This window comes from Seriola aureovittata, chromosome 5 (assembly GCF_021018895.1).
Source record: "Seriola aureovittata isolate HTS-2021-v1 ecotype China chromosome 5, ASM2101889v1, whole genome shotgun sequence".
NCBI lineage: Eukaryota > Metazoa > Chordata > Actinopteri > Carangiformes > Carangidae > Seriola > Seriola aureovittata.
The window spans coordinates 28,213,642-28,235,887 of record NC_079368.1 but is presented as its reverse complement, the minus strand read 5'-3'; the positions used below and the strand labels follow the sequence as shown (position 1 = coordinate 28,235,887).

Below are 22,246 nucleotides of genomic sequence, written 5' to 3'. Positions count from 1 at the left end.
TGATTTACATTTAGTTCTTTTTCCATCAGATTTGATGAATTATCTTTAAGTTATCAGGATGCTGCAAAAGTAAACACCTCAATATTTTTTGCACGTTGTTCGTCCATCTTATGCAGGAAATCTGTTACGCTTCGACGGAGCTTCTTCAGATTTGGCGCAAACATTCATGAGGACTCGAGGATGAACTGATTGGATGTTTTCGGCCTTTTGAACGAAGGGTGAAGAAGAAAAATACACAAACCGAAGCATGACAGAAACGTCCAGTAAACTGTTGATGAGGTTTTATTTCAGACATCTGCTTCATTGATGGATTTTTACAGAGATTACAATCATCCTGGGATCTACTCCATCTGTTTATTCAACATTAGTCGGAACAAAACTAATCACAATGAATTTCATGTTAAAGCTCAGACTCGTCTTCAGGTTCCTGCTTCAATTTGAGGAAAAATACTGAAAACTCTGAAGAACTCATAGTTTTGTAACGTCACCACCTGTGTTTTTAATTTTCGGGGTAACTTCATTCACGATGACTAAACGACAGTTCGTCAAACCACAAACCTCTGTTCCACACGGTGGATTCATACAAAAATAAATAGCAAATCATTCGACACAACTGTGATTTGAGCAGCGACTGATGATCCTGTTGAGACCAAATTTCATGACAATAAAAAGATTTTCCCTCTCGACAGGAAACACAATAAACTAACAGTAAAACTGAAAAACTGCTGTGAACAATCTGATCTTCAACACCGGAGGCACTTCAGAAAAACTTGACACCTCACCACGACAGCATCATTGTTATTGCATGTTCTCATTTAAGAAAATTTGGCTCTTTTTCGTTGCACACACACACGAATTACGAAGCAGAAAAATATCCGTGCACGACAGAAACATCTGGACAAGGACACCCAGTAATCCATCTGAACAGATGTTTGGAGGACGGATGTCGTTGTCGGTGTTATTCCAGAAGTGCTTCCTATAGATAAATATCGTGTTAGCAGTTTAAATCTTTTTCCAAAGCTGCTGATAAATGTCTCAGAATCTAAAAATGAAGCTGAGCGTCGTCATCCATCAGCTGCCGCCCGATCAGCTCAGAGACATAAAACCAGAGCGGGTTTCTTCCCAGCAGCTTCCTGACTACAGAGCGAGTCTCCCTCCCGCCTCAGAGGAGCTTCCTCAGCATCATCCCTCTCTTCCCGTCTTCAGGCCTGAACGCGGCGTCCTGCAGCAACGTCCAACGCGTCTCCTCCTCCCTCACGACCTCCAGAACATGGAGGTGAGCTGACCTTTGGGCGGACTGATCTGTCGGCTCTGCAGTGACGTCTTTTCACAAGAAACAGAAACAAGTTACAGTTACAAACACATCCTGTCTAAGGAGCTTCCCCCGTGTTGCCGTGCACCGATTGAGGCAGAACATTACGACCACTCCTGCTTTATGTGACGCTGTTCCTCCACTTGATGCCAAAACCCACTGAGGCGTGGACTCTACATGACGTCTGAAGGCGTCCTGTGTTTTCTGGCATCAAGACTTTAGGGACAGATCCTTGAAGCTGTGGATCAGACTTGTTCTAGCACATCATCAAAAACCGCGTCGTGGTTTTTCCCCCTCCACAGACCAGAGTCAGTAAGTTCTCACCAGGAGCAGCCGGCGAGCCGTCTCGTTTCAGATCTGCTCCGACTCCGTCGTCTGGTCTTTGTCAAAGTCCTTCAGATCTTTAACTCTGCACATTTCTCCCGTATCCAACATGGACTTCAAGAGCCGACTGTTCACTTACCTTCTAATCTAATTCAGATTCAGATTCAGTTAATCAACATTATTCACTTCCTCTGTCTGTGGTCGCAGTGTTTTGGCTCATCACTGTCTGACAGTTGTGTTCATTAGCATTAGCTCATTAGCTCACATTAACAGTGAGTCTCTTACCTCTAGAAACTGTTTGAGTCTGATGACTGAGCCCATCTGTCCACTGCTGGTCACTGCTTCAATCCTGGAGACACCAAAGACGAGCAGTGACATGTTAGAGTTAAACATCTGGACACAGCTGCAGCTGCTGCTGCTGAGGATGATCTCCGCTACAGGATCAGGCTTGGAGTGTGTTTACCTGGGGAAGTACTCCTCTTTAAGAAGCAGGATGAGTTTCCAGAACTGACCCTGATACTGTTTCATCAGAGCGTTTCCACAAACCTGAGGGAGACAACAGACAAACATCAGTTACACCCACAGCTGCCGTCAGCGAGCAGAGCAGGAAAATAAGATTTAACTGTCACTAATGAGGCTTTAAGGGTCTGAGCTTCAGACAGTGACGTGACGATTCAGCCCGAGAAGCGGCTCTGAAAACATACAGACCAAATCTAATCCACCTGAACTGATCATAGCAACACACTCACACAAGCTCCGACCTCATCAGAGATAATCATCGAATACTAAACTTTAATCACACACACTATCAGACGATATAAAGACAATGTAAAGACAGGAAGTCAGAAGATTAAATCTCTTAAAGCACAATGATGTGGAAATAAAAACAACAACTCATGAGTCACTTTATAAGCTGTTATTTATCCAGAGTCATCCAGAAGGAAATTCGACTTAAAGTCATAAAAGAAAGAAAGAATAATTAAGGTTTTTTCAAAAAGCAAAACAGCTGAAACAAAAGTGTAACTGTGTCGCAGCAGAGCGGGAGAGAGACAACATCCCTGCGCTGTCTGAATGACTTTATGTGAAAATAAACTCACCTCCAGGAAGTCGAACAGCAGCGTCGCCGTGATGTCGGCCAGCGGCTCCATGTTGAGCATCTGAGCCAACCAGCGCCAGCCGTGGTTCAGACCGTGAGGAACCGACTGTAACCACGGAGAACAAAGAACCGTTTATTACAGTAAACTATGAAAACATGCACCAGGTCACTTTGTGATTTAAGAGGCTAAAACATGAGAATAAGACAAAGATAAAAGAGGAAAATGCAGGTTCTGCATAAAATGAAAAGAGTGTTTGTTGAGACAAAACATGTAAATGATAAAAACACGATATATTCTTCTCAACAGAACTCCTTTAAAAGACAACGACACGCAAGTAAACTTTAATGTTTCCAGATCTGAAGAGGAAACCTGGTGAACCTGAGATCCATTTAAATATTTCTAAAGACTTAAATTCAGTTCCACATCTGTCACTTCTGATTCTGAGCGAACAGGAAGCTCAGAACGATCATCAGGTGTGACACGTTTGTTTTATTTTTACCCCCTGTTTGGAGCCGTACGGCCACCGCAGCTGGATCATGGCGGCGTACAGACGGATCATCCCAGACATCCTCTTCAGGAAACTGTCCTGACCTTCCACCCCGGAGTCGTCGACGCGGTAACCAAGAATCCTGAGGGAGCGAAGGTAGAAAACACCCGATGTGAACCTGCACCCTGAGTAAAGAGGAGGATGAAGTGACGCGTCTGAGCGGCTCACCTCTGATATTCCTCCACGGGTGTGCCGTCCTTCATCGGGGGGTAATGCGGGACCGCGTACGGACATTTCTTGTGCAGGTGGGCGAGGATGAGGTCTCCCACCCGAGGGTGCAGCTCCCAGACACCAGAGGCCACCACGGCGATGGGGAAGGCGGCTTCGTGGTGAGACGCCACCTCCTCCTCTCCTTGTTTCTGTCCAGAGGAGTTCAGCTTTGATTTGGTTTGTTGTGTGTAAACAGCTTTTGTTTGTTTGTTTGTTCGTACTCATTGTAAACCGAACACAGAGAATATGAAAATCCTGTGCGTTGCAGGAGTGAAGGATTTCATTAACTCTGTACTGATCATGACCTTCAGTCCAACACTGGGAAACTTAAAGAGATCAAAGATTCTGGGAGAAATAAACTTCTTCAGACTGCAGGGGAACAAGTTGCCTCCAGGAAATCTGGGACGTTCAAGTAAAGCTACGATGCAGTTTTACACAGCAATTTGAAGGTATAATCTTGGGCTACCGGCATTTTGTTTTGACATTTTATTTATAAACCATTAATGAAGAAAACCTGAAGTCAGATCCACTGATAATGAAAATAAATGTTATTTTTGCAGCAATAATCCAGGATTCTTGTGGATCTTTCATTTATAAGTTTCAACAAATCAAATTTCAGACTTAAAGATGTTTCTATGGCTGCAGCTACTCTAAATAACAAATCAATAATAGTACCTATCTATCTATGCTTTTCCTTTTTTGTTTGGATATAATCTCAGTCAATAGTGAAAAATGCCAAATACAGAGTCCAAGGTGACACCAAGTATTTCATTCACAATGTTAGAAAATGTGGTGAAAGCAGCAGATCCTCATATTTGAGAAGCTGCAACCACAGAACTGTTGACATTTTATTTGATAAATGACAAATAATTATCAATATTACTGTCAAATCACTATCTCCCAATCACTGCAGCATGATTTCATCCTGCCCTTTCTAAACGAGCTCCTCTGACAGATCAACTTCATCAAACAGCACGAGGCGAACTCACCACAAACTTCTCGGCCAGTTTGTAGCAGACAAAGTCCAGGCCCTGAGGATGCTGGGAGGTGGAGACGGACTTCCCCCCCGACACCACCGGCCGCCCCGACAGCAGCTTGTCGATCTTGTCGAAGATTTCACGGAGCTGCGACCCGGAGTTGCTGGCGATCTGACTGACGGGGATGGTGGCGGCTTTCTGCAGCTCCAGCTTCAGCTTCTTCGTCTGCGTGGAGACGAGAAAGAAAACAAAACAAGCCTGAATATGGGTCACGCCTTGTTATCAGACTTTGAGGACAGGAGACACTGTTGGGAAAACTTCCCTGAGATCTCAGAGACTGAAACATGAAGCACAGTCAAACACAAAAAACCCCACACTTGTGTGACCGACGCTCTCTCCTGTCACAATCATTTTCTCTGACAGTTCCCGTTTCCCAGACTTTCAGTCTGAGCTCATCCTCTGTGACGGCTGCGATTCTTCTTCTTCTTCTGTTTGACAGATTTTCTCCCAGGAGACGCTGAGAGCTCCAATTCAATCATCACCAACGTCTGCAGGTTAAACTGGGCCGACACTTTAAAACTGACTGAAAACACTCGCAACATCACGCCTACGAACAACCCACAATGCACCACTCTCTGTAGAAGACACTGGTGCTCTCTCCATTCAAAAAGAAAGAACCGTCGTCAAATATGAGACGATATATATAATATAAATATTGTATAATATTCAGGCAAACATGTATTTAATATACATGTAAATTAATTAAATGTTTTACTTTTACGTCACATAAAACTGTTGTCATTATCGTTATTAGTAGTTTTACTGTTTGTATTTGTTTTTTTCTTGTTTCCATTTGTCTTTGATTTTAATTTACATTGTTTTGCATTATGATTTTACCTTACTTATATTATTATTATTATTATTAGTCTACAATTGTGCCTTTTATTACTGGTGCGTCCCTCAGGCTGTTGGGGCTTTTCCCAGCTTCGTTACCAACATTGATGCAGAGAAGAAGAACTCACCTGGGCGTCTTTCGGGGAGTTGAGTTGTTCGAAGGACTGAGCGCACTGAGCGGCTGAATCCTGCAGCTCCTTCAGCCACTTCAACGTGCCGTCTTCAGCGCTGTTCTGCAGCCCTGTGGGAAGATGTTGCGCAATAATATTAATAGATTAATATATATCAATATTAATTATTGTAATGTGATGATTCAGGGGTTTGCAGTTGTTCAATTTTACATATTTAACTACAGAGTTGTCGACAGATTTGAGAAGATTTTCCACTGTGTTTTGGAAAATCTTTTTCTCTCCTAGAGGTTTTTCCTCCTGCAGCGACTTGGCGCTAAATGCTTCGCATCAACTCAGCTTGAAACGCAATTAAAAACAAATGTCACAGTTGCTCTTCTTGTCGGATGATTGATCTGTTCCTCCAGCAACAGGAAATAAATGTGTTTCCTCATCCTCAATCCTTTCACTCACCAACACTGTCCGCTCTGCTTTTTCTGTTTCACATCATTGTAAATGAAATTGAATCTTTTTAGATTTTAGCCTGGAAGTTTCTGCAGAGCGCACGAGAAAAACCTTTCCACGTCAGAAAACAAGCTCCCAGCTCCGTCGCTCACCACCAAACCGACAGTTTCAGCTTCATGATCTTGACTTTTGTCCCTCATAAATCACATTTTGATTTACAGATCAAAGACAGGGAGAAGGTCTCTCTCACCTCTCCTCTGCGCCTTCTCTTTGGCCGACTGCGCCGCCTTCTTCTGCGCCTCCTGCTGCACCTGTAGCTCCGCCTGCTTCCTGCGCACCTCCTCCTCCTCCTGGTCCTTCTTCTTCTTCTCTTGAACCTTGGCGACCTCCTCCTGCATCAGCCGGATCAGCGCCCTCATCTCGTGGAGGGCTCGCTCGGCCACAGTCATGTCCTCCACGCTGGGGAACTCTCCCTAGAAAAGACGCAGCGGAGACAGTTACACACAGACAGGATGTCTGGTTCGTCCTGAAGCGGGAAACCTGAGTCTAATTTACTATATACTTTACTTTTTCTATCACTTTTTATGTGAACAACTGAATGCAACACAATAAATGTCTTCCTGCAGAGACCGTCTGAACACGTGCCATCACCCATCATCATTCTCACTCCACCTCCCAGTCGGCTTTTTATTCACCTGCACCACGACATCAACTTCAGACATCACAGTCGTCTTGTTCAACCAGAGTCTAACAGAGTTTATGATACAAAATATTCAGTACAGAGAATTCAACACTCAATTACTCGATCTTCAGAAATCGAATCAACAATTTTTAATAGTCTTTTCTTCCTTTCTCTCCTCCTCTGGTTGCAGCTTCTCAAATGTGTCGATTTGCTGCTTTTCTCTCTTTAATTTCACTGTAAATATTTTAAGAAAAATCACCTTTGGCTTTGGAAAAATTATTTTTTGGGCATTTCTCACATTATCTGACACATTATAGACAAACAGATCAATCAAATGATCCGTCCATCCGTTTTGTTCCACTTATCCGAGGTCGGGTCTTGATGGCAGCAGGTCAGGCAAAGTGGTTCTACTTTGCTTTAATCCAATAAAGAATCCTAAAATAAATATGATATGTCCAAGTTGAGAAAATAAAACTGTGTAAAAGAAGATCAAGATAATTTTACTGTTTATTTTTTCTTCCAAATAAGTTTGGATGTGGAAACTAAATTCCAACCTGTCTGATCATCTTCCTGCTGTGATGATTGAACCGAGGGGGAAAATGTAAACAGATCTGACAACTTCTAACACAACCACGTTATGTCGGTGTAGAAGCTGCCACGATCCAAACCTGAGCTTCAACCATCAGGAGTTAAACTGACCTCTGCCGTCTTTCTCACCACCTCCGACACCTGGGAGCACAGCTGGTTCCCGCGGGTGCTGAAGGAGCTGAGGCCGGCCGGTGGAAGGTGGGTGTTGGTCTGGGTGGACGGCTCCAGCAGCTGGTTGAGCTGCAGGATCTCCTCCTGGATGGTGTTCAGGTTACGTAGCCGCTCCCTGCCCTCTGCCTGCCGCTGCCGCTCCAGCTCCGCCTCCCGCAGGCGCTGCTGCTCCGCCTCCCTCAGCCGCAGGTTCAGGATCTGACGCCGAGGACAACGAAGAAAATTTATTAATAAAAGGTACAACACCTGCAAGGCGGCCATCTTTATCCAGTGTCTCAAAGTGATGCGATTTCAGCTGAATTTGTTTTTTTAAGGAGGCGTTCACACCAGTCTCCTCTCCAATGATCGTACCTTCATCCGGTGCCGCTGCTCTTCCTTCAGCTTTTCTTGGCGCCCGATGCTCTCTTTGGTTCTGAGGTACAGAGAGAGGAAAACCACGCCGTTAAAGTCACATGTGACATTTGAGAAACGTGAAACAGCATGAGCTTTGCATCCTTACTCTCTGTCCATCATGTCCCTTATGATCTGGCACTCCTGTCTCTGCTTCAGCTCCATGAGCTCCTCGAAGCGTTTCAGCTGCTCCGACTCGGCGCTCGCCACCGCCGCCAGCTGCTTCTCCTGCATCTCCTGCCGCTGTCTGAACGCCACCTGAGCGTCAGATTTAAGATATCAACAGGTGAGATTATGTATTTCACATAAAAAAAACATTATATACAGCCAACATCTTTTTGTCACAGGGCTGTTGAGCTGATCTTATAAAATCACCGTCTCTGACCTTTGCCTTTTCTCGACATTTCTCCTCAGCTTTGAGAATGCAGCCGGCCATCTCCATGGCTTTGGGCGACAGCAGGGAAATGGCAGGTGGTGACGCTGGACTGGAAACCTCACTGACATCTGCCTCAGGATCTTCATCCTTCACCTCATCACTAACAGCCTGCAGCACGTTAAAATGAGCAAAAGACAGTTAGAAAATTCAGGACAAGGTTCAGACAGAGCCACAGGGAATAAAACTAAGTTTGTTCACCTCAAGAAACAGACGATTTGCAGGTTTTCAGACCCGAATTTAGTAAAATGTCTGTCTGTTTTTATTTTACACAAACAGCCTTAATTTGAATTCAACATATTTGAACGTGAACTTTTTCTTCTTCTATTTTTATCATGTGTTATCCCGTCTCACAATTCATTTGTCTCCTGCTTTAGCAGCAAACAACTCAATAGCACCTGAAGTGTAAATAAATGGACAAAAAGTTGCTTATTGACATGTGGTTGAAAGCTCAAAAATTATAATATAATAATAAAATTTAAAAAAATTAAATAAAATTTAAAAAATTTTGTTGAGAATTTTTTGGACAAGATCAAGTTCTAATGTGAATTTGGGTGAACTCTTCCTTTAACCTGCCAGCTTTACACTGTAATTTGATAATTGAATAGAAGAACACAGGGAAATCAGCACGTATTCACGTCTGGAGGAGAGACTTAGACTTACCTGCTCACGTTCGGCCTTTAAAGACAGGGCTGCGGACAGTGTGATGTGCTTAGTGTTGATGTCAAGGACAGATCCTGTGGAGGAAAGGGAGGCGGGGATCTCCTCCGACAAGCCAGGGCTGGAGTCTCCGGAGATGGAGCCCAGAAAGCAGGACTTCTGCAGGGGCGAGGAGCCGATTCGCTCCAAGATGATGCCAGAGCGTGAAGACAAGCTGATGGCCTCTTTGCAACCTGCCATAATATGCTGCAAGAACATAGACACATTATAACTCAAGTGTAATTCATTCATTGAAAGTGTTTTGGGCTTGTATTTCTTTAAGGAGAGAGAGGACGAGCACACTCAGCTCCAATGGTTAAATAATATATCACAGACATCTCAACCACAGAGTCTTAAATATATTGATATACACACCACCAAAAGTATGAATGAGCTCAAGACAAATATTCACTGTTAGAAAAATTCATTGAAAAATCAGCATTAGTTTCCACATATATTCAAACAAAAAGATCTCTGATTCAGGTACATGAAAAGCTGATTAACTAAAATTGCTGGGAGCCATCAGAACAGTGTGAGGATCCTTTGTCTGATTCTTGCCATGAGTTTCTGGATGGACCATGATGATCAAGATAACACTGACAATCATACAGTTCTGGGTTTCATTATATTTAAGTCGATGCAAAACATTGGGAAAAATAACATTTGATACTGGGACTCAAGCAGCTATTGAAATGAGACTATTTGAGCGGTTTAGAGGGGAGTGTCTTTCATACACAGCTACACACTTTTTTAATTTGAGAAAGACCAAAAACTTTGGACCCACTAGTTTAACCTTCAACAACTGGTTTCCCTTTATGAGTTTATCACTTTTTGTTTAAAGGTAAAAACCTCCGTCTGCAATTTAAGCAATAACTACAGCTGTCATATAAACATAGTGAAGTAAAATGTAGAATATTTCCCTCCTAAGTAACTGAAAATGAAAGTAACTCACTATTACACTGTACAACAGCTCACCTGTGTGAAAGGTGAACACACTACACACTGTATATATCATATTTATACTGTATACGCCGCCATTTTGCACTGAACACTTTCTTAACATTAAAATTGCACACTGTATTTCTGATCTGTATACTACTAGTGCACTGTTTATTATCTGCACACTGTTGTTTTCTTGACTCATTTGTGGCTGTTGGTGTTTTTCGTGTATATGATGTATAATTTTTCTTCGTATATTTTTATCAAAGTGACAGTAACTCAACATTGTACTAAAGTAAATGTACTTAAGTGCTTCCTTCTACTGTTTGTTGGTTCAGTATCGGTGACTTAGCAAACTGTGGTGGTCCTGTTGTCACTACAGGTCGCCATAGTTTCGCTAAATGTTCAAACAGTCACTTAAATTAATATATCAACGGTGGTTAAGTCATCTAACATTAGGTAAAAAGGGAAGGGGGCAGCTTAGCCTGGCTAACGTGAACTAGCCATTAGCTTGCTAGCTAGCTAGCTAGCATCAGAGTTAGCCGGCGGTTAACTCACCTCGCCCCTGTCCGACCAGTGCGGGTCGAAAGTGACTTTTCCCTTTGGTGAATTTTTTAAAGCCTCTATAACGTCCCATTTTTTACCCATCGTTTCAGCAGGCATCCCGACAGACTCGTACACAAAACCCAAAAACTACTAACTAACGATAACGCTGAGCTAAATTTTGAACCGCCTGATGAGGCAACATTAGTTGCACTCCGACAAGAAACGCGGTATGGCGGCTCCACGGTTCCGGCCTTGCTATCCCCCTTATATTTATATTTTATATTTTGTTTTAGGTTAAATGGTCTCATAAGAAAATAGTATTGCATACAATAAAATGTATTCCATCCAATAACAATATTTATTTTGCTAATGAGAGTATTTCTGGATAGGTGGCTGAAATGGGGGCATTGCAGTCCCTGAGCCGGCCTTTTTTCTTAATTGGGTCTTTAATTTGTTTGTCTTTTATTTGTTTAATGTACTCATATAAATACTCAACTCTCAAGCAATAAATTAAATGCTAACTGCAACACGACATATGGGAAAAGTCGGCCAAAAAGCCCTTCACTTGGTCGTCAGTTCTGTTACCGCGCAAACCCAATTATAAAAGTTAAAATATAAACTAGAAAATTCCTGGAGAAGTTTTGAATGTGCCTGCTGCTTGGTGCGTGTACTTCACTCCCCACGTTTCACTCCGTTATTCTCAGTTTCATTCATGTCAGCAAAATGCATACATTTTCACATAATTGAAGTTTTCAAATTTAGGAATATGAAAGATGGAAGATTTTCAGAAAACGATGCAATAAGTCAATAACTCAGAAAAGTTATTTATTTAAAACAATATAAATAAGTTCCAGGCGACTAAAATCGAGCAATCCTTAAAAAGATTTTCATTAAAAGAAAGCTTTATTAATTTCATAGATAATATAAAACTCTTAAGTTAAAAGCAGATATTCAATAAATGTGATTTAGCTCTTCTACACTGCTGAGGGATGAAATGCTGGTCAGGTCGGTGAATCTTGCAGTCAGCTTGTAAGCAAAGCGTCACCAAACACATTTCCATACGAGGTTTTGAGAAAGTGGACGTAGTTCTGCAGACTGCGGTTTGTAGAGTCCGACTGCTCCAATCTGTCCTTCAGGTTCTGCAGCTGACTCTTGAAACGACGCTCCATCTGAAGGAGAACAAACACGGAACAGGAATTTGTTGTGTGGTGTGTGCAACATTAAAATTCATCAGCACCAGGTTAATTTACTCATTCCCTTCTCTAAACAGTCAATCCTGTTGAGGATTGATGATGACAGAACTGAGGAGGGACACAGTGACGTACCTCCTCCTTGCTTCGCTGCAGCTGACTCAGCTCTGTTTTGGCTCGGCTCAGCTGGCTCTGCAGGTCCAAAGCTTTCGACTGGGACGTTCTCTCTTTGGCCAAAACCTTCTGCATGCTGTCGTCAACCTGCAGACGAGAGAGGCAAAATGTTGAACTGAAGCTTTCCTGATTGTGTATATTTACATTTCATAATTATCTATCATTAATCTAACTCCAGTTTTGTTATTGAAGGCATAAACATAAACCTTGTTTAGGAAATGACAATCACAATAAAACCTTCAAAACTTCAGTTTGTAAGCAACAATAAGACACAAGGGTTGGAACTTGTTTCCTGTATAAAAGCTGCCATATTAATGGAGTTATAGACAGTTATATAAAGGCTCAACTCTATGGACGAAGTTTGTAATCCAAGCTTTCTTTTACAAATCTGTCGACACATCGAAAATACATACAACTGTTTTCACAAAGCACTCAAAAAGTAAACTGTTCCTGTTGTATAAAATAGGTGGAGTTGACCTTTATTGTTCTTATTCTTATGATAAACAGCAGTATTGCCAATTATTAATCCTCTTTGAGTAGAGCATTCTAGACGTCTGAATTTCCAGCCACATCTCTGATTTATTCAGCATCTCGTTAATAAATAAAGTGAAACAAAATGTCGTCATCAGTCAGATTATTAAGATACAAACTTGAGGGAAACACGGAGATGTGTAGAAGCTGTCATCGACCGTTAATCTGGCTGTGTTGTGTTGTGTTGTGTTGTGTGTAGTCCTTAAAACCACAATAAGCAGCACATTTTAAATATGAAAGGGTCATAAAAGCTTCATGCTTCGTGCTTTTCTGCATCACAACAACACAAACAAGATGAGAAGGGAAGTGGAAATGGTAAAACTGTAGCAGGTATCATCGAGTGTATGAGTCAAGTGTTTCTATTCAGTTAAATGTCTCTGTTTGGATTGAGGTTAAAGTTGTGATGTGATGGTTTCAGACCTGTCTCTGTGCGTCGTCCAGTGTTTGCTGTAGCTGTCTGGACAGGACGCTGCACTCGCACGTCTTCTCCTCCAGCTGCTGCTGAACGCTGCGGATTCCTGCTTCCTTTGAGCTGAGAACCTGAGACATTTCTCTGTTTTCTACCTTCACGTCCTCCAGCCTCCTGCAACAAACAGAGCACGAAATCAATTATGTCCCTTTATTTCTTATATTAGAAATGCATAGATGACGATTCTGTCCGTTCTGCCTCTACCTCTCTAAGTTGTGAATTTTCTCCTTGAGAACGCTGTTCTCCTCCTGCAGCAGCAGGTTCCTCTGCTGGAACGTCTCCAGCTGAGCGCCTTGCTGCTCCACCTGAGGAGGAACACCATGAACGGCCGACACAGGGTCAGCCATGATAGAAATCCACCTCTTACTGACAGCTGTTTACTGTCTGCTCTCAAATAAAAGGCAAAAATACCACATGCGTTCATCCTGCATTGTTACAGCCAATAGTTCTCTCCAGTCCAACTGAATTAGGTCGTTTGAGAGACGGTTTCTTGTAACAGGTGACAGCTGAGAGGAAAGTGAAACACAACTTTTCCTCTTAAAGATTACAGTTTGCTGTATTACCTCAGGAAGCATGAATTTTAAAAGTGTCATTCTCTTAAACATCTGTCTGTAGCCGTCACTGTAACAGAGATTAATTAGTATTTACTACCAAGTGTGAAAGAGCTAAAGTAACATAAACATTTCCATTTGTTTTATTCTTATATCAAATATGTCTGATGTAAATTCTTTCAACACAAACAAATGAAATCCTTCTTTTTGAGAAAGTAACGACACCGTGCTTTGCTGCCCTCTGCTGGGTGGTATCGAGAAAGACACAGGTGCTGTTCCTCCAAACGTTCTTAATCAGAAGGTAAATTCAGGTCATTTGTGATGTTACCATCATTTCACTTCTTACACAAGACCCAATGAAAACATAAGGCATTTTTAATATAACTGGAATTGTTTAGTTTAAGCCAATCCTGCGATGAGAGGTGTGGAGACCCTGTTACCACAAGGAGGCCTTCAGGCTGTATGAAGAATGTGCTGATGTGCAAACTCCTCTGGGAAAACTAAATCGACCGACGCTCAATTTAAAGGAGAATCTATGAAAATGATTGTAAAACAAGCTGCCAAAACTCTGTCCAATAAACAAGCTGCTGAAAGTACGTAAACATTTTCTCCTCCAGCCTCTTATGCACCTTGTGTCTGACTTCAGAGAGGGCGGAGTTGTGCTCCGCGTTCCTCCTCTCGTGGGCGTCGGCCTCCTGCTGGGCGTCTCGCAGCTGCTGCTCGGTCCTCCTCAGTCTGTCGGGCAGCGTCTCCAGCTCTCTGAGCCGACCCAGCAGCTCCCTCCTCACCTGCTCCTTCTCCCTCTCCAGGCTCGTCTCCACCTCCCGCATCTCCCTCTGCGTCATCTCCAGCTTCAGGCAGTGCTCCTCCGACTCCAGACGAGCCTGCTGGACCTACGCAGAGACGGTGAGGGTTATATATTGTTATATATTTACAGTTGCTGGTGTAAAGTGAAGCAGCATCACTGAGAGTCAGACTGTACCTTCTTCTTGTATTTCTCCACCACGTTTTCATACTTTTTGATGGATGATTTCATCTGACGAGCTTCAAACTGAAGCCCCCTGAGCTTCTCCTCGGATGACGCCAACTCTCCCTAAACACGATGCGTTTATATAATAACTGCCACAGAAATGATGAAACAGTCGAAGAGGAAAGCTGTTGTGGTACCTTGAGTCTCTGGTTGTCCAGCTTGGTGGAGGCGTTTTCAGCGCTGAGATGTTGGAGCTGATCCCTGAGCTCCTCCCTCTCCGCCCGGCTCTTCTCCTCCGCCGAGCGAAGCTGGGAATTCAGCTCCGTCACCTGGCTGTGATGGACGCGGGTCAAAAGTCAAAACTCAACTTAAAAGTTCAAAGATACGGTGCTTTTGGATCAGAACCTATTGTTTCAAATATTTCTATTATGATCTACTTGCTTAGATTCAGTGCTTCTTATGTTTAAACAGACAATAAATCCAAACATGTAGGAGAATAAAATAAAATAAAATAGAAAAACATTTAAATCAGACAAAACACTGATTAAACCTGCAGGACACAAACAACTGAGGTGAGTAACGGAACAAAAAATAAGCAAAAGTGCAATATAATGCATAAAAGTACATAAGAGTAAGAGAAAATATGACAAAGAGTAATACAGTCATATCGGAGCGTCACCTGTCTCCGTACCTAAATAATAAAACAGAAACACATAGAAATCTCAAAGAAAAACCCTCCCAACCCTCACCCTTCCCCCGCCCCCATCTTGGACTGCACTACCAACAGGTTGGGTCAGAACCGTTTGAATAAAAACAAAACAGAAAATAAGAGATGATTATATAGTACAATCTATATATATATATATATATTTATACTGTATATTTCTGAGCGCACTCACAATCTGAGAGCAGAGAATTCCTCCTCCAGCTGCGATTTGGCAGCTGCTTCTTTAGAGTGTCGGAGGCACCAGTCACTGGATGTGGACAGAGCTTGAGCCAACTGGATTTCCTTTAAAATAAAACACAGAAATTGTCTCCTAATTATTTTTTATGTTTTCGCCTTTCAACTTATGTTCCGTGCCTGGGATTTCGTTTTGCATGTCAGGATATACATGTGCTGTGAAAGAGGGTCACACAACAACACCAGGAGGCGTCTGATTGGTCTCAGAGTCTCAGAGTCGTTCAGCAGCAGAACAATGAGTCCAAACACACAGACAGAGTCATAGAAGAAGAACAATGAGACCTGCAGCAGATGGTCTGACCCCCCCGCAGAGCCCTGAACTCATCATGGAGTCAGTCTGGGATCACATGAAGACACAGAGACACCATGGGTTCTCCAAGATACTGGAACGACCTACTGGAGCTGGTTTAAAGTCAAAGGGGGAGAGGCACCGCAAATACTGATCTGACTTCGCTTTTTACTCTTTGCTAATAGAAACTATTTATGTCACATTTACTGCACAGTGCTGAATATTTAAGGAACTCCTCACAAAGACCAGATTCTCAGTAAAGTCAAACCAGCTGAGCCACGGCGGTGACCTGCTCTCACACCTGTGTTTGTTAGATTTGTGTGTTTTGTGTTTCACTGGAACAACAACCCAACTTCCTTTGAATCTGATTTGCATAAAAGCCTGAGATCAGACGAGTCACGGCCACCCGTGAGAAAACAACTGATTTGCATGACGCAGGATAAACCACAGAGCGGTCTGTGGACCAGCCTCAGGAACCCCGGCGTCGTTTGGTGACTAACGAGCCTCTGACTTGTCACTGCTGTTTAACTATTACAATGCAGACACATGAATTTCCCCGAGGGGATAAATAAAGTATCTATCTATCTATCTATCTATCTATATTTTCTGCTGAGGGATGCAGAAATCATTCTTTATGTTCCCCACCGCCCTGCTGCTCTGTGATTTTCAGACCTTGTGGAGGGGGTGGGGTCAGCTCTGAATACTGACCTTCTCCTTCAGTTTCTCCGCTCGCTCTCTGGCGGACTCCTCGGCACGCTCGGCCTGCTGGGTCAGCAGGGTCAGAGCTTCCTGGTCTCTCCTCCCCTGCTCCCCCTCCTCCTCGCCCCGCTGCCGCCTCTGAGTCTGCAGCTCCTCCTGCAGAGTCTGGAGCTTCTCCTGCTGCTGCTCCTGGCTCTGCTGCATCCTCTGCACAAACCAGGTTTAAGGTGTAATAAAGACCCTCGCATGTTCATGTAGATCTGTACTTCATATTTAGTAGCGCCAAGTTTTTGGAGTGAAATAAAAATATCAAAATGTCCTATTTTAATACAATATTCCATAAAACTGTGAGTTATTCTGAATAATCAGGAAATGATCTAAAAGTAAAAGATCTCCATGTGTCCAGCTGAGATCTGGTGTTTTACCACACGCTGTTGAAAAGCAGATTTGTTCAGTGTGTCGTCTGAATGATACAGAAAATGAGTCATAATTTCTATTCCTTTTTTCTTTGGGGGGGGGGGGGGTGTTGTGCAATACATTGTTTAGTGAGATAAAAACAGCATCTGATATTGACTTTGTTCTTATGGACGATGCACAGAGAGCGAGCAGGCTGTTCACATATGAACTGTGTGAGGAAAAGCAGCAGCTCTTTTCTGTCAGTGTTTGTATAAATATACTTTTTAAAAGAGCACTAACACAGTGTTACCGACGTGAGATGGTTCCACATGTTTGGCACGCCACAGAAACGAAAATCAAAGCAAACCAAGGGATTGTGTTTGGTGCTCACAGACCTGAATCTGAGCAGCCAGCTGGGTCTTCTCGGCTTCTGCTCGGCTCAGCTGAGACTCCAGATGGTCGCGTGTTGACTCCAGGATTCTCGAAAGCTCCTCCGTCGTCTTCACCGTGTCCTGCCACGACAGAGGGAGGCAGAGGGTGAGTTTCTTGTAGATGAACCTCTATCTGACTATGTGAGACAAATCCACGTTATTTCTCTGCCAAGCTATGACGCGACGCAGGCGAACAAAGACACAGTTACAGTTATAATTCTCAACCCTTTCAAAGTCCAAATGCTCGGCGAGCTTCGACGCCTCTTTCTCCCTGTGGGTGAGTTTGGCCACGAGTCGCTGCAAGAGAAGAACAGACACAGGAACAACCTCCCGTGATGTTACCTGGTGGCAGGTGAATTTATGGATGAAGGGACAAAACAGCAGCGTACGTCACTCACAATGTTCTCTGCTTCGCTGTCGGTCAGTCTCTTCCTCAAGGCGTCTTTCTGTTCTGACCGCACCAGTGAATCTCTCTGTGGATACAAGCAGACGAGCCGTGTTTGCTTCTGCTGTCATTTGTAAATTCTGTATATTTTCTTTTCTAACCAGAAGTCATATATAAGCTCAAAGTTTTCTTTTTAATTTTATCTTCCGCTTTGATTTCCTTTCAGAATAAAAGGCTTCATTCCTGCAGCTTAATCAACTAACGAAAGAACAAAAGCAGAAAACTTGAACAGAATAAACAAATTAAATAAACCAGTGTGAACAAACTTACCTTGAGACTGATGGTGAAAACTAATGATTACTCCCATTATTAATTAATCTGTCGATTATTCTCTTGATTGATTGTCTTTAAATCACTTGTTTTTTTTCAAACCAACAGTCCAAGATATTTTATTTACAGTGAAATCAATCAGAAAATGAAATTCTCACATTTGAGGATGAAGAACCAGGAAACGTTTGGTTGATTTAAGATTATCGACTATTCACAGCTGTAACTTCCTGTACCTCGTGTTGACTCCACTCTCTGAGGAGCTCTCGAAGGCTCTGGTTGGTGTTGTCGAACATCTCTATCTTCTCGAACAACAACTCCTGCTGCCGTCCCAGTGAAGCTGCGTGCAGCTTGGACAGACGCTTGTCCTAAAAATAAACAAATAAATGACTAAATAAAGATATGTCCATGTCCAGGAAAATAAGTCCTCATCCATCCTTCATCCTGCCGACCAGCTGTGTCACCGGACTCACCTTCGCCAGGCCGTCGATAGTTTCCTTCAGGGATGTCAGCTGATTAGCTACAGCTACGCCGTCGATCTCTGCTTCTACCAGCGCCCTCAGGAGTACGTCCGTCTCTCTGTGTTGACCCCTGGAATCTGACCTGTAAGGAAGATGGAAAAATATCAAAGTGAAACGCCGGCGTGTGAACACAGCTGTCGTCACATGGGGCACATTCGTCATTGGCCTGTATCTTTAGAAAGAAAGGCGACTAATCCAAACAAAAACCTTTACAGTGGACATTTACTCAAGTACTGAGGTATTTACACTTTATATGTTTATTTCTATTTTATGCAACTTTTTACAAGGAAAAAAACAAACAAAAAATCTAATGTAGAGTATTACTGAACTGTGGTATTAGTACTTTTAGTTAAGTAAATGATCTGAGTACTTATGATGACAGTGAGTTCACTCCTTCAGCAGGTTTTATGTTCTACAGCTGTTCCACAGGATATTACTCTGCAGTGCTGACTAACAAACACAGTTCAACTAATAAAAAAAGCACATGTGCAACAGTTTGAGAGTAGACTAACAAAGTGCACTATGCCAAATTTGAAATGTCTAGTCTATTGTTGGCAACAGAAGACACAAAAATCTGTCTGATCTCAGGCAGACGTCCTGGGAGAAAAGCTCTTGATTTTTAATTTTGAGGGGAGCGACGACAACAGCTGCCGTATCCACGAAAAGAAAATGTCCCCAGAAATGACAAACATATGATCTGAAGTTGTTTTGAACACCACTAAAGTATATCAGGACGGGTTTGTTTTGAGCACTTTGGTATTTTAGGGAACGTTGACACGACTCTTACTTCTTTGAACGACGGACGCCTTCCTGCTCTTGGAGTAGGATGCTGAGGCTGTTGGATACGGCAGCCGCCTCTTCTTCCTGCTCTTCTCCGTCACGCTGATGTCCTGACTGATGCTGCACTCGGCTCCTCTGCTCATAACACACAAACAAACACAGCTCACGTTTCTCTGTGGAGGCGAGAGGGGAGGAATTGGGCCAGATTTCTGCTCTACGTGTTGCTGTGTTAAAATGAAAAATGTACAATTTGAAGACGTTTGTCCTCAGTAAACAAGCCGTGAATATCCCCTCCTCTCCCCAGTTGTAAAGTGTATAAAGAGACCTGGCAGTTGTATGAGCCCACATCTCTTCGGCAGGACAGTCTTCCAGGAGGAATCCACGGCGACCGGGCCTTTGGCCTCCCTCCCTCTCCCTTCACCTGGACATCTTTTGTCCTGTTCTGCAGAAGGAGACAGATTTCACCGGTAAAACACAAGACTTACTGAAGCATCCTCATCTTCTGAATAATTTAGTCTATTTAAATCTAAACTCTGTAAAACTGTGTTAAAATAGACAGATGACAAGGTACAGTCCTGGAGAGACTATGACACCCCCCCCACCCTCCTGCAGAGGAGAACAGTGGAGTTGTTTTGCATCTCTATGGTCGTTTTGAGCGTCTTTGTCGATGTTTTTGTCTTTTAATGGTCATTTTGCATCTCTTATCATTTTGGTGGTTGAGTGTCTCTTTGCGTCATTTTGTGTTTCTTTATAGACATTTCACATCTCTTTGAAGTCATTTTGTATCTGTATGGTTGTTTTGAGCGTCTGTATGGATGTTTTTCACCTCTTTGTGGTCATTTTGCATCTCTGTGGTCAATTTGAGCGTCTTTGTCGATGTTTCTGTCTCTTTGTAGTCGCTTTGCGTGTCTCTCTGATCATTTGACTTCTATTTGAGGCAGTTTTGCATCACTTTGTGGTGGTTTTGTGTCTCTTTATAGACATTTTGCATCCTTTTCAGATCATTTTGTATCTGTATGGTCGTGTCAAGCATCTTTAAGGATGTTTTTAGTCTCTTTCTGGTCATTTTGCGTGTCTCTTTGATCGTTGTGCTTCTATTTGAAGCTGTTTGGTGTATCTTTGTGTTGGTTTTGTGTCTCTCTATGGTCATTTTGCATCTCATCGTGGGTTTGTTTTGTTTCTTTACGGTCATTTTGTGGACGTTTTGGGCCACTTTGTGTTACTTTTATGACTCTTTGTTGATGTTTTGTGACTCTTTGTGGTCATTTTGCATCTCTTTTATGGCTTGTTGACGTTTTGAGTCTCTTTCACTGACATTTTGCAGGTGAATCCTGTGAAACCCTCGGTGTGTGCCCGGTAGATAATCACCTATAGGTAATGTTAAGAAACGAACAAATCAGTGCAGCTTAAATCAGGTGACCTCGGTGATGAACTTCACATATGAGCAACAAAATAAGTGCAATAGGAAGTTTAAACTTTGATCACCGTGCAGTATAAGCAGTATAAAAAGTGACTGTATTTCCAGCTTAATAAACCAGGGTAACAACCTGTGGGGTCTTGCTGGGACTCCTTCTCATATGAACATGTACAGGTGTGGTCTCCGGTACGTGGACATGAACCGGTGGCGTCGACAGCGGCGGCGGCTGCGGTGGTGATGAATCCCGGGTTTTCATTCTTTCGAGACGTTACAACAACATTCAAACCGCGTCTCGGGATAAAAGAAACCGAACCGGACGAGTATTTAAGCCGGACATCACATTATTAGCTTGCTAAGTTACATGTTTCCTACACAAATCTCGACTTTTGTCTGCGTAGCCGACGGTTGTTTGGATCGACATACGAGCCCGCTGATTGGCTCGTTTGCAAGATCTCGTTCTGTGATTGGTGGAAGCGAGTTTTCGATAAGCGTTGCCCGTGGTAACCACTGAAAGTAACGGGTAATGCTGCATTCAGGGAATTTCCGCAAAATGGGAAGAACTTGAAAAACACCCGTTATTCCGGTGTGGGAGTTTTCACACATTATTCCAAAATGGAAGAAGTACTCAGATCCTTTGCCTTGGTAAAAGTAGCGGGACGGCAGTTTAAAAATATTCCAACCAAAAGTACTGCTTTCAAAATCCTCCTAAAGTAAGTACATTATCAGATTAATCATAAAAATATATCTAAAAACCTTTGTTTTTACTTTTCTCTAATCTTTGTTTTTACTTTAGATGGATAGATAACAGATAGAGTAAATAAAGAATATAAATGAATAGAATAAAATACATAAATATAGACTTAAGACCCATAGCTATAATGTGTTCATATTATACATTTTACAATGTGTATATTCAATACAATGGTAGTGATATACTGTAATATTTTATACATTTGTGCACATTGGGTAGAGGTTGGGCAATGGACAACTATTTTGACATTCAACTAATCAACTTATAATAATAATACATTTTTTGTCGTTTATTTAGAAAGAAATGCAGAGCATCTCAAATGTGAGGATTTTATGATTTTTGTTGTGTACATGACGATAAACAAAGTAATAATGATACAGACATTACCTTGGACTTTTACTTTAACATTTTCCACTATTTTATTAACAAAAAAAACAATGTGTAAGCAGCATTTTACTGTTGCAGCTGTTTGAGGTGGAGCTACTTCAAACGAGTGTTAGTGAGTTTAGTCCAGGGGGCCTCTTCAAAGGGTCATCAGATTAATCTGTGGCGTCATGAAATGAGTAATGGGAGAGGAAATTAAAAAAAAAAAATAGAATTATGCTGAACAACATGTCCAACCTTGAAGTTAATGGGCTCACCAAAACTGGACGGTTGAAGACTGGAAACCCGTAGCCTGGTCTGATGAATCTGGATTTCTGCTGAGGCAGCAGATGGTAGAGTATACGTCTATGAATCCATGCACCCAACCTGCCTGTGTCAACAGTCCAGGCTGCTCCTGCTGGTGGTGTAACGGTGTGGTGAAGATTTTTATTGTCACACTTTGGGCCCCTTAATACCAATTAATCATGGTTTGAATGCCACAGCCTCGGTAAACAGATAACCCTTGGGGAACGTTCCCTGAAGGTTACAACTTTAAAGAATGTTCTTTAAAGGTTACAACACTACAAGGCTGTTTGGCCACATTAACCCAGACTCTCTGAAAGCCATGGTCATTGAAGTTATAGTTTTAAGACTATTAAT

General features: G+C 42.5%; 2 protein-coding genes across 2 annotated transcripts; both read right to left on the bottom strand.

The window, feature by feature from the left end:
- Positions 1 to 266: 266 nt before the first annotated feature.
- Positions 267 to 10,604, bottom strand: gle1 (GLE1 RNA export mediator). The gene is made up of 15 exons (XM_056376541.1): positions 10,394 to 10,604; positions 8,861 to 9,103; positions 8,150 to 8,308; positions 7,874 to 8,022; positions 7,726 to 7,786; positions 7,315 to 7,572; positions 6,184 to 6,406; positions 5,490 to 5,602; positions 4,480 to 4,692; positions 3,449 to 3,639; positions 3,233 to 3,362; positions 2,734 to 2,838; positions 2,100 to 2,182; positions 1,922 to 1,985; positions 267 to 1,323 (listed from the first exon to the last, which is right to left on the bottom strand). The coding sequence occupies exons 1-15, from the start codon at positions 10,496 to 10,498 to the stop codon at positions 1,255 to 1,257; spliced, it is 2,166 nt and encodes a 721-aa protein (XP_056232516.1). The 5' UTR covers positions 10,499 to 10,604; the 3' UTR covers positions 267 to 1,254.
- A 581-nt stretch (positions 10,605 to 11,185) lies between these two features.
- Positions 11,186 to 20,940, bottom strand: LOC130168941 (outer dense fiber protein 2-like). Its single transcript, XM_056375301.1, has 17 exons — positions 20,603 to 20,940; positions 19,381 to 19,497; positions 19,063 to 19,190; positions 18,228 to 18,357; positions 17,991 to 18,122; positions 17,441 to 17,515; positions 17,268 to 17,339; positions 17,007 to 17,123; positions 16,225 to 16,422; positions 15,166 to 15,275; positions 14,464 to 14,599; positions 14,279 to 14,389; positions 13,926 to 14,189; positions 12,950 to 13,050; positions 12,697 to 12,859; positions 11,707 to 11,832; positions 11,186 to 11,550 (listed from the first exon to the last, which is right to left on the bottom strand). Exons 1-17 carry the CDS (start codon positions 20,726 to 20,728, stop codon positions 11,404 to 11,406), a joined length of 2,253 nt encoding a protein of 750 aa, XP_056231276.1. The 5' UTR covers positions 20,729 to 20,940; the 3' UTR covers positions 11,186 to 11,403.
- Between the last annotated feature and the right edge of the window lie 1,306 nt (positions 20,941 to 22,246).

Excerpts from the sequence above, each read along its gene's own strand:
- LOC130168941 (XM_056375301.1), bottom strand. The coding sequence starts at position 20,728 with ATGAAAACCCGGGATTCATCACCACCGCAGCCGCCGCCGCTGTCGACG. Across the intron at positions 17,124-17,267 it reads AGCATTTGGACTTTGAAAGG|GACACGGTGAAGACGACGGA; the intron begins GTTGAGAATTAT and ends CTGTCGTGGCAG. Across the intron at positions 14,190-14,278 it reads TGGAGAAATACAAGAAGAAG|GTCCAGCAGGCTCGTCTGGA; the intron begins GTACAGTCTGAC and ends GTCTCTGCGTAG.
- gle1 (XM_056376541.1), bottom strand. The coding sequence starts at position 10,498 with ATGCCTGCTGAAACGATGGGTAAAAAATGGGACGTTATAGAGGCTTTA. Across the intron at positions 3,640-4,479 it reads AACTGGCCGAGAAGTTTGTG|AAACAAGGAGAGGAGGAGGT; the intron begins GTGAGTTCGCCT and ends TCCTCTGGACAG. Across the intron at positions 1,986-2,099 it reads AAAGAGGAGTACTTCCCCAG|GATTGAAGCAGTGACCAGCA; the intron begins GTAAACACACTC and ends TGGTGTCTCCAG.